This window comes from Hirundo rustica, unplaced genomic scaffold, assembly GCF_015227805.2.
Source record: "Hirundo rustica isolate bHirRus1 unplaced genomic scaffold, bHirRus1.pri.v3 scaffold_98_arrow_ctg1, whole genome shotgun sequence".
Taxonomy (NCBI): Eukaryota; Metazoa; Chordata; class Aves; order Passeriformes; family Hirundinidae; genus Hirundo; species Hirundo rustica.
In genome coordinates, this window is record NW_026690715.1 from 168,558 (window position 1) to 180,033 (window position 11,476).

The 11,476-nt window shown below is 62.1% G+C and overlaps 2 protein-coding genes across 2 annotated transcripts in view; one reads left to right on the plus strand and one right to left on the minus strand.

The window, feature by feature from the left end:
• LOC120748228 (zinc finger protein 271-like) overlaps positions 1-11,476 on the plus strand; it is a gene marked incomplete at its 3' end in the record, with an annotated part of 146,036 nt that overhangs the window by 118,651 nt on the left and 15,909 nt on the right. The window lies entirely within an intron of this gene.
• Positions 8,422-11,476, minus strand: part of LOC120748225 (U3 small nucleolar RNA-associated protein 14 homolog C-like) — an 11,010-nt gene continuing 7,955 nt past the window's right edge. The window contains 5 exon segments of the mRNA XM_040054337.1: positions 8,422-8,981; positions 9,325-9,424; positions 9,492-9,679; positions 10,001-11,008; positions 11,443-11,470. Coding sequence (XP_039910271.1) covers positions 8,541-8,981; positions 9,325-9,424; positions 9,492-9,679; positions 10,001-11,008; positions 11,443-11,470 — 1,765 coding nt within the window. The 3' untranslated portion in view covers positions 8,422-8,540.

Genomic DNA, 11,476 nt, shown 5'->3' on the forward strand with positions numbered 1-11,476 from the left:
ACGCCGCCCCGGGCTGTGCCGGGCCCCGCGCAGCACCGCCCCGTGTCCGCTCGTCTCCCGCGGCCCCTCGGCCCGGCCCCGCCGCCCCCTCCGCCCGGCCCCCGTGTACCGGCAGCTGGGGGAACCCGCGGGGGTCCCCGCTCCTGCGCGACCCGGAGGATAGGGCGGGACCCGCCCCCGCCCCCCCGGCCCGCGGCGCGGGGGCCGCACCGGGACGGGCAGGACCGGCCGGTCCCGGCGCGGGGGGCGCGATGCCGCCACGGCGTCCCCCGTCCCCGTGCGGTGCCACCGCGCTCCGGCGTGGAGCGGCCCCGGGGGCTGGCAGGGGCCGGGGACTTCTCGGGGCCGGACCCCGCAGGGCTGCGGGGTGGGCTCGGAACGGAGCGGTGCTGCGGTGACCGCGGCCCGCGATCCTGCGTGGGCGCTGGGGGAGCGGGCGGTTGTCACCGTCCCGCGCCCGTGGCGTGCTGCTCGGACCCCCGTGGGCTCCGATGCTGGTCTCCGTCGGGTCCGTGCTGCCCTCACCCCCGCAGGACCCGTTTGCTCCCCCGATTTGGTCCATCCGATGGCGAAGTCTTCTCTTAGTTCAGCGTTGATGGCCGGGGCCTCCAGGAGGTGGGCACGGGCTCCAGGGTGTGGCCACCCCCAGATGGCGCATCTGGGGTGGCAGCCACACCCTGGTGTCACCTGCCGGGAGAGTCCTCCGCTGCCTCAGCCCCAAACATTTTCACTGCCTAAGGAGTGAAAAAAACATCTTACACGGATACCGAGCTCTATTTTTTTGCAGAACAGGCTACAGCAGTCTGCGGCAGGAGACGGCCCGTCCCCCTTTTGGGTATGTGGGAGCTTGGAGAGCCGTTTGGGGCAGGGGTCTGTGGGCAGAAGAGTGCTGAGCTTGTGGGGCACGAGGTTTGGGGATTGTAGACAGCGCTGTGAGGGCTGGTGTAGTGAAACACGGGGCTGCCAGAACCGTGGGGAGGCAGAGAGCCAGGGCTCCACCGAGGAGGGCCGTGAGGGAGGAAGCTCTTCCTGCAGAGGGGAATTATTCCACTTCTCCACATTGTATTGAACCTTTTCCCACTGTTGCCTCCACAGCTAGACTGTGGGTAAAAGAGGTGCTCCAAGAGGCATTTCAGACTGGGTGACGGTCAGAAAGCCAGGCTAGCGCAGCCTGAGCTGGGCACATGACCCCAGGTCCATAAAGACCTGCCTTATTTGCATCCTGGTGCAATTAAAAACAGTTAGTTTGAGTAACAGCCTCATCCTGCAGCTGCTTCACCCCAACCCTGCAGGAATCGCACCCAGGGTTGCGTGGGGCTGACTGGGAGACCTCTGCATCCCATCATCATATCCTCCAACACGCCACTGCTCCTGTCCCATTTAATTAGAACCTTTAAAATCTGCAGGATGGGATAATCTGCACCAAAGGACTTTAAAAAGTGGTGGTGAAAAAGTTTGTGGCTCTCATGTTCCGGGGAAATGGGTAAGTCTGGGGAATTAGGGGCATTCTCCATCAGGGAGTGGAGCTAATCAGGTGCCAGTCATGGACTAACTCGAAGAAATGCCAATGGGGATGATCTGTCACAGTGAAAATATGATAAGAAATGCTCATCAGTAATTCCTCGAGGAAATCAAGCCAGGCCTTGTGCTGCAGGGGGAGCTGGGGGCTCCTTACCTCCCCTCCATCCTGTGGACAGGTCCCCCAGGACCCTCCCGCTGTGGGCACCCCCAGCTGCTGCCTCACCTCAGCATTTCCTCCACACCACCTTCCTGGGCACCAGGACTCCTGCCAAGCTCCACAGGTCCAAGGGCAGCCAAGGGCTGCCCTCCAAGTGTCCAGGGCAGCCCCTGACCTGTGTGTCCCCTGTCTGCTCTGGTCCGCTGGGCCACCAGGGCCTGAGCGCTCATCTCTGACCTGGCCTGCATTACTGTTGCTCCTGGTTTTGTCATTACTGCTCCATTTTGTGTCCTTTTTTATTTCTCCTCTCCCCACTGCTTTTTGGGCAGAATCCACATCACTGCCCTCCTCCCTGACCAGAAACCAGAACATGGTGGATAGCGTACCCAGCTGGGCATGGCACACCCTGCTCCTGCCAGGCTGCTCTGGGGAGACCCTGACCCTTCTGGGAACCACGCAGGTGCCAGCCATGGACGAGCAGCCAGGCTGGCAGGTGTCTCTGGATAAGCTGGGATCATGGAACCTTCTCCTCTGGCAGGGTGGTGGCAGCTCGTGGCAGCAAAGGTGGCTTATAGTTCCTAGCACCAGAAGAAGAGGGATGAGGTGACGCCTCATGTGCTCCATGTCACCTCCATGTCCAGGGCTGGTCCTGCCCTGGGCACCTCAGCTTCCACTGGGAAGGTGGGGTTGTGGCTGAGGAGCCAGGGGACGGGTGTCCCATTGGGAGGAACAGGGCATCCATTTCTGTGGGGTCTGGAGGTTTCTCGCTGAGTTTCCTGGGACTTTTCTGAAGAAGTCTCTCTGCTCCCTCTGAGGTGGGCAGAGCTCACCTGGGTTTGGCTGGTGCAGCGATACTGTGGAGAGGTGTCACCTCTACCTGCAGCCCTCATCCTTCCACGTTCCGTGGGCTGCCCCCACTCTGACAACAAACACTGGCAGCATGGGTGGCAGTGCAAAAAGAAGGTGACAATGCCAGAGTGGCTGCCTTGTCCTCCATGCTAGCGGCTGGGGACAGGGAATGGTGGGCAGGGAGGCCACAAGTACTGCGGGGCACATGACAGACCAGGCTGCTGCCTGCTGTCCTGCTGTGCAGCCCCTCTTCCCCCTGCTCCCCAAGGGACACAGCACTCAGGAGGGACATGGGACAGAGTCCCACTCCTGTGTGAGAAACTGGATCTGTTATGAGCTCAGAGGCTGACATTTTGAACCCAGCTGCTGGGCCCAAAACAAGACCATTCCTGCCTCAGGAAAGGGAATTTCATGGATTGAGATTTTGGGTGGCTTCCTCTTGGACCATCCCAGGGAGTTTGGGATTGGCCTCTTCCTCCTTATCCACTCCAGGCCTCCATGCTGGCTGGAGAAGTGTGTAGTGCCCATGGTGAGCAGCACAGAGAGGAGTCAGCAGGCACACGTTGTCTCTGCTTCCCTCCTCCTCCACATCCCAGGAGAAGCCCTGGGCTGGGAGGGCACCGCTGATGGGTGAGAATGTGGGATCACCAGGATAAGGCAGGGAGGAACCATGTTGTGCCTGGGAGCCAAGGGAAGAGCTGGCAGCCAGGGCAAGGGCAAAGTGATGGAGGAGAGGAGTGCAGAGTGGGTGAGTAGGTTGGGGTGCCCGGGGAGCCCCAGAAAGCAGGGGAAGATCCCTGCAGGGCTGGCAGGGGTGAGAGGGGCGCCCACACGGAGCCCTGGCTACACTCCAGCCCTTTTCAACGCAGCACGAGGCTCTGGAAAGTAGCTAGCTGTGGGCAGAACAGGGCCCTGTCCCTGCTCCCAAGCTGCCATGCCAGATTCCAGCTCCTTGAAGTGTCTGTCCCTCAGCCCTGAGCTTCCCTGGTCCAGCCTTGGTAGCCACCGGGGGCTCCTAATTATAACAGCAGACAAAGAGCTGGGCTCTGACCACAGTGCTGCATCTGACAGCCTGTGCCTGGGGATGGGGGAAGTGCTGCTGGCAGTCCTGGCAGTGGCCAGGCTGTGTGGGGGCTTGAGGCCCCTCAGGAGCTGGAGGCTGGAATGGCCAGCAATGCCCAGCCTCAGGCATCACCCCCGGGCTCCCGGCTGCTGCTCTGCCAGCTGAGAAGTGCCCATGGAGGCTCCAAATGGCCTTAGCTTAGGCAGGACATGGGTGGCCAAGGAAGGTCCAGCTGGGAGCAGAGGTGGAGCAGGAGCATGGAGGGGGCTGAGATAAAGAGGGACATGGGGGTGAACAAGCCCCACATCTGCCACAGGCACCGAGTGGGCAGGAGTGTATCCCAGCGTGTCCCAGTGTGTCACAGGAGCGTTCCCGTGCTTCTCCCTCCTGTCTTTGCAGCAGGAGCTTGGGGTTTGCCAGAGCTCTGCCGTGTGCAGAAAGGAAGGTGCCACCTCTGCGGCAGCTGTGCTCAAATGAAGCTGCTCTTCTAACACTGGCCAGGGCACACGTACACACAGCTGCCTGCCAGGAGGACATCTGCCTCTGCTCACCCTTCAGCTTGGCCTCAGTCCTGCCCTTTGGGGCCCTTCATGTCCCCCGTGGGAGGTTTTTGGTGCGCTGGCTGTTCTGGAACTCGACCAGCTGTCCCCTAGCTCTGGGATGCTGCTGGTTTGAGGCTGGGTACCTGATCCCCTGGTGCAGGAGTGCATCACAGCGCCTGCTTCCCAACTGGTGTCGCTGACATCCCACCCTGACGTGTCACTGTGGGAGCTGCAGGGTGGCAGCAGGGACAAAGTCATTGGGGGACACGGGGATTTCCCCCTTTCCTCTCCAGGCAGCTGGGTACAGGCAGAGACCCGCCACCTCTTGGAGACCCTGAATGCAACAACCCAGCCCGAGTGAGTGGGTTCCCGCTCTGGAGGGTGACAAGGCTGGCGACAGCTCCCCCAGGATGTTCAGAGCCGCAGGTATCGGTGTCCCAGCGCTGTCACCGAACTGGTATGAGCACCGGTGGGTAACACCACAGGCACCCCCGAGCCACGGAGGGCCCCGGCCACCCACGTCCCCGGGAGTGTCCCCGCTGCAGGGCGAGGGTCCCGGCTACAGCATCTCGGCAGAATCTCCGGCTCAGGTTGTGCCGTGCTGGATACAGCATCTCCATGGAAACCCCCGGCTCGGGCGGTGCGGGCTTGGGAGATGCCATCTCCACGGAAACCGCTGCGGCGCCCGGATGCGGCCGGGATGTGCCGGGCACCGGGTACCGCGGCGGGAGAAACGAGGTGTCAGCGCGCCCCTGCTGCGGGGCCATGGAGCCTGAGACACTCGGGGAGCAGGGACCACACCTGTCCTCGGCGCGGGACAGGCTGGAGAGGGCATTTCTGAGCCTGACGTTCCAACCCCAGCCTTGCCTCCCCTGCCCTGTTTGTCCCGCACTGTGCCAAGCTGAGCCTCTCGCCGCCGCCCGGTAGGGGGGTGGTGCTCAGACCTTCTCTCACCCCGGGGAGTGGAACTCAGGCCCATCCTGGGGAGGACCGCTGCCAGCCCATGGGGCCCGGAGGTGTTCAGGGACACGGAAATTCCCTGATCCCAGTGAGCAAAGGTACAGGACCCCAGGGATCCACCCCAGGGATCCACCCCAGGGATCCAGGGCTGCTTCATGACAGCCCCAGTGCTCACACACTCACATCCTGAGCTTGGGAAACCAGAGGGACAATATTTCAGCTGCAGAAACAGCCCCGAAGAAATATTTTACAGGTTATTTATAGCCCGCATTTAAAAAAAGATAAGAAAAAAGAAACAAACAAAACAAAAAAACCCCCAACCCTCCAAAAAACAGCGACCAAAAGCTATTTGTTTGTTGATTTTAAACGTGCTTTTTTACTCCATTCCGCTCGCACTGGCCTCCCGGGACGCCGGCTGCACCGGCAGCTCTCCGGCGCTGGAGCGGCCCTTGCTCTCGGGTGGGTCCGTGTCTCGGGGAACCTCGCGCTCATCCCCGACCCCACGGCAGCGCCGCCGTCCCTTCCCCGCTGCCCACCGCCCGTGTGCCAGCCAGGCTGGGCGGCCCCGGGCGCAGATTAACCCCCGCTCCCCGCTGGCACCGGGAGCAGCTCGGCCGCCCTCGCCGCGGCTCCCGGCTCCGTAAGCCCGGCTTTGACGTAGCCCGGAAAGTAGGCCAGTAAGAGCAGTAAGAGCAGCCGCAGCCGCTCGCGGCTCTCAGGGGACGCGGCGCTGGGGCGGCTCAGGGAGCGCTGCGTGTTCGCACCGCGGCCCCGGGGCTCCCGTGGCCGACGCGGTGGCCGGCGACAACGGGGCTTTGTCCGGGTTCTCCTCGACTCGCACCCTGTCTGGCAGCCTGCGGCCGGCCCTGCTGTCACGGGGAGAGCGACGGTCAGGCCGGGGAAGTCCCCGCAGGGAGCCACCCCGGCCCGAAGCCGTGCCAGGTTCTCCGGCCCGTTTCTGTCCCCATTGCAAAGGGCTCTCGCCCCCTTCTCCGCCGCCCTGGGAGCTGCCAGTGGGCATCCCTGGCATCCCCCTGTCCTGTGGCAGACCTGAAATAGGGTATTAACTGAAAAACCCCAAGCTCCTGTGCCAAATAAATCCGTTTCTGCAGAGAAGTCAGAGAGACAAACGCTGCCTCGATGTGTTGTTGCAGGAGCCTGGAGGGGCCGGGATGTCAACACCGGTGGTGCCCCCACACCAGGGTCCCTCCTACTTAACCCAACAGCTCATGCTAATGCCGTGCCCGTTTACTTTTGAAGCATCTCTGGATACTGGAAGCCCCGGTTCAAGCCAGTCCTGTCCAGTGCTGCCGTTCCTCACAGGATGAGGCAGATGCAGATGTGTGGCTACCGCTGTTCCCTCCCAGGCTGAGCATCGCCCATACTCAGGCTGCCAGACCCACCAGCTCTGTGTGAGGCAGGGACCCATGCAGGGATCTGCATCTCGGCAGGTCTTGGTGCTGCTCCAGGTGATCCAACTTGTGCCAGCTGCGGACCTGCTTGCTCCAGGTCCGGGTTGGTGTTAGGGCTGCTGGCCTCGGTCCTCTGCAGGATCTGCTCCTGAGGACTGCCCTGGTACCACCATCTTCCTGGCCCTGGAGGGATCATCACATCGGAGCTAGGGAGGTCCCAGTACAGGCTGGGGCAGGGCCGGGCGTCGTGGGGCAGTGCCCCTCTCCTCAGGGACACGGGTGACACCACACACGGCAGCAGCATCCTTTGCCGTGGGGTGGGCCAAATTCGGGGGCTGAAGGCATGTGGGGGGTTCCGCCTCCCTGCAGAGAGGCAAACAGCAGGACAGCACTCGGCAGTCCCGCTGAGCCCGAGCCAGCTCTGCTGTGACAGGGCCCTCGGACGTTTCCCAGCCCAGGTACCCGGAGCATCCCGTGGCTGAAGCTGAGGAGGTGGGCTGAGTGCTGGGACAGCCCATCGTGTCCAGTTGGAGAGGAGGAAGGCAGAGCCATTGCCCAGGGCGGGCGAGGGAGGGCCCCTGCAAGAGGGACAGAGACAGCGGTGCCGCGGGGATCTCCTCGCCTCTGTCGCCGGGGACGGGGGCGGGGTTCTGGGGGGCTGCAGGCAGGTGGAGGGGCTGGCAGGGGACGCTGCCTCCCCCTGATCAGGGCGCTTGACCTTTTACTAAAACAAACACGACTCCCCCTGCCCTTCACGACATCCCCGGGGCGAAGGTTTCCCATGGCCCAGGGACGCAGGCTCTGCTGGGGCCACCAGCCTCGCGAGGGGCTCTCGGCGTCACGGCACGGAAATGCTCTCCGCTTCCTTTCCTTTTTTTTTTTTTTTTTTTTTTTTTTTTTTTTTTTTTTTTTTTTTTTTTCCCAAGCGTGGCCCCATCACGGGCCAGCGCCCTGTGACTCGCCCCCTCCCGACCCGGGTGCTGCACGGCCAGAGACACTCGGGATGGGTCCCCGGCAAAGCTGCGACCATGACGGCCCCCAGTCCCCTCCCTAGCCAGGAAGAGCCGGCGCCCAGAGCCCTGCGGGAGTCGCGGGATGCCCGCAGTCAGCACCGGGGCTGCCTGCGCCCCGGCCCCAGAGAACGATCCCCGTTTCCTGGTCTGACCCAGCTGCAAGGGGGAAGTGGCCCTGGGCACAAGCCGTGCCCGAGGCGGGCTGCAGTGCCAAGGTGGGAGGAGGCGTCCTTGACACGAGGGACACGTTTCCTGGGATCAGCGGCAGCTCCAGCTCCTGCGCTGGGGCCGCGAAGTGTTTCTCCAACGGGAACTAAGCACAGCCCACATTGTAAGCAGGGGGAGAGGCCTCAAGGGATCCCTGCCCAGTCCCTAAGGCTCTGGCACATCCCTTCATTTGTGCTGGATGCACCAACCAGCCCCTGAGAGGCACCTCACTGTCACTCTGTGGGGTGGCTGGGCACAGAGCATGGGCGTGGAGGTGGGCAGCAGGAGTAGGAGCTGCCCGTGGACAGAGCCAGCTCCCAGCACGTGCAGAGCAGCAGCAGCACCTGACAGAGCCATTTCCAGGTGATCAGGTTTACTAGGGCTGAGCAGCTACTTTGGGAATGCAGGTGGACCTGAGAAACACCCCCAAGGCCAGGCTCAGCATGACAAGGTTGGGGAGAAAGCCCCTTTGGCCAAGATTCAAAATTCTACATAGGTACAAAAACGGGGATATAAAAGAAAAAGGCACAGGACAGGATGCTGGCAGCTATTCCAGTCCCTCATCATGCCTCCACTATGAGCTCTTGACCAAGCTCTCACCCTCAACTCAGCCAAAGCACCCGACCCAAGGACAGGATGGAGGGCACAGGCCCAACCTAGTCCCGGACACTGCTAAGGCAGCCATACAGACAGCACAGGAAGGGCAGCCCTGGGTTTTATTGCAGAGAAAGAGGTAGAAGGAACTGAACAGAACCAGGAGCTGCTCCTGGTTCCTCTGCTTGCTCCAGTTCGAGCCCTCAGGCGGCAGACACAGAGCTACTGTGCTCTGCGGTGCCGGGGCTGCACAGCCTTCCTCCCGGGCACGGCCTTCTCCCTGGGCATGGCCTTCCCCTCGGGCACGGCCTTCCTCCTGGGCACGGCCTTCCCCCCGGGCACGGCCTTCTCCCTGGGCATGGCCTTCCCCTCGGGCACGGCCTTCCTCCTGGGCACAGCCTTCCCCCCGGGCACGGCCTTCCTCCTGGGCACGGTCTTCTCCCCGGGCACGGCCTCCCCCCCGAGCCTGGCCCCGCTGCCAGGGGCTGTGTCAGGGACATCCTCGGCTGAGATGGGCTGGATGATGTGGCCAATGCGGGTGATGACTCGAGGGGCCGTCAGCTTCTGGAAGGCACGCTGAGTGTTCCACGTGGGGCCCACAGGTGTCCGCATGCTCTGCTCGAACTGCTGGTGCCGCTCGAAGGGGAAGGGCAGCTCGCTGACCTGTGGGGACACTGCAGGGGTAATGGCCCCGAGCCATGCAGCCCAGCTTTTCCAGCCCATGATGCCCCCAACATCCTCTGCTTCCCACTTGTCCAGGACCCACTCACACTCTGCTTCCCTTTCCGCTGCCAACAAAGCCCAAGAGGGCTGGAACGACCACCACCACCAAGGCAGCAACCCTGTACATCCCTCCTCCTTCATTTCCTTCCAGCTGTTTAAGCTGGAAGCTAAGCACAGGGCAGGGATTGCAGGCAGGGACTGCGGATGTTTTGGGAAGGGATCACAGGAATGCCCCAGGCTCGCTCAGGTGCTGGAGCTCTCACGGACACCAGGTGTGCCTCACCTGATGCGCTGCCGCGTGGATGTTGCGCTTCTCGCTCATGATGACGTGGGGCAGGTGCTGATCCTTCCGCGGAGGCGCCGGGGGCGGCTTGATCAGGAACCTGTAGGCAAGTGAGGGGTCAGGGCTGGCACGGGGCTGGGCACATCCCTGAGCTCTCCCCCACTCACCTCTTGATCTTCCTGGCGCTGGGTTTCAGCCCCGTGCCGCCCCACTCGCCCCAGCCTGGCAGCACCAGGTTCACCGGCTGCGGCTTCGCCGCCTCCTCCGCCTTGCGCTTCTCCCGGCGGAAGTCGGCGACCACGTCATCCCCAGCAAAGGCCTCCGTGATCATCCCGCGCTGCTCGATGCCACCCTCCTGCGCCAGGGCAAGGCAGAGTGGGTTTAAGCGTTATTGGGGGAATTGGAAGAGACTGGGACAAATTGGGAGACACTGGGAGAGGGTTTGTGGGTACTAGGAAGAGTGGGAAGGGAGTAAAAGTTACTGGGCATTACTGGTGCGGGTTTGGGGTCACTGTAAGGGGGTTTAGGAGTACTGAGAGTTACTAGTTTGGAGCTTCTAGTTACTGGGAGGACGTTTAGAGTTACTGGTTTGGGGTTACTGGGACTTTATGGTTTGGGCATTACTGGATGGGTGTTCTGGGTACTGGGGAGCACGAGGAAGGCCTGTCCTACTCACCTCCTCCTCCAGGACCACAGGCAGGCTGGGGCAGTCCACCTCCTGGGGCTTCCCATCCAGCACAGCCTCCAGGCTGATCATCTTCTTCTTTGCTGGTGTTTTCTTGGTACGTTTGTCCCCAGCTCTGCCTTCCTCCTGCTGCTGTGCTTGCTTCCCTGCTCTTGGGGCTACCAGCTTCTCCTGCTCTTCCACAAGCTCCTCCTTGGCCAGTCTCTCCATATCCTCCAAGGTCTGCACACGGTGCAGCTGCTCTGAGAGCAGGAGCTGCTCCTGGGCCTGAGGCGGCGGCTCCAGCCCTGCACTCACCAGCTCCTCAGCACAGGCTGGAGGGACTGGGCTGTCTCGCAGCTCCTCAGCGCAGGCTGGGGGGACTGGGCTGTCTCGCAGCTCCTCAGCGCAGGCTGGGGGGACTGGGCTGTCTCCCAGCTCCTCAGTGCAGGCTGGGGGGACTGGGCTGTCCCTAGGCTGCTCAGCACTGGCCTCAGTCTCAGCGGCACCTACAGGTTGCTGTTTTTTACCTGTTGAGGGTAGAAATGGTCACTTCACAGGGCAGAGAGTAAGGACAGCTGTGTGAAACCAGCCAAAAACTATCCCCAGATCCCCCTTCCTTTGGCCAGCCCCACAGCACTCCCAGCCTACCCAGCACGGGGCCTCAAGCTCCTCACCATGCCCCTCCGGGCTCCCTGTCCGCTCCCGTCGCTTCTGCTTGAAGTCTTGCAGCAGAGCTTCTTCCTCTGATAATTCCTCCCCCTCTTCCATCTCGTCCTTGCTCTCCACAGTAGCAAGCACTGTGTCATCTCTTGGACCCTCCTGTGCCTCAGGTTCCAGGGCCGGGCCACTGGGCTTGCCCAGCATCCAGGGATTAGCCCCACTGGCCCCAGTGGGCACAGGCAAGGCTGTAGTGTCCTTCTCAGGCACCTCACACAGCTCCTCCTCGGGCGGTTCCACCCGCACCTTCTGCATCAGCTCCTTGTTCCTGGCCAGCTGCTCCTGCATGGCCTTGCGGGCCTGGAGGGTACCAAGAGACTCTAACACAGGGCAGAGACAACATTCCCAACCCTCCCCTCCCCTCCTCAGCCTTCCCTGCTTCCCCAGGCAGCGCTGAGGACCCTGTCATGGCATTCCAACGTATAAATGGGCTTATAAGAGATAGAGACTTTATATCGTGGCTTGGAGGGATAAGACAAGGGGGGATGGCTGCACTCTGACAGAAGGCAGGGATAGATGGGATATTGGGAAGAAATTCTTTCCTTGAGGGTGGGGAAGCTCTGGCAGAGATTGCCCAGAGAAGCTGTGACTGCTCCATCCCCAGAAAAGCTCAAGGCCAGGTTGACTGGGGCTTAGAGCAACTTGGTCTAGTGGAAAGTGTCCCTGCTCATGGCAGGGGGGTGGATGAGCTTTAAGGTCCCTTCCCACCAAACCCTCCTGTGGCTCCATCTCACCTCGAGGTCATACTTAGCCATAATGGCCCTGGAT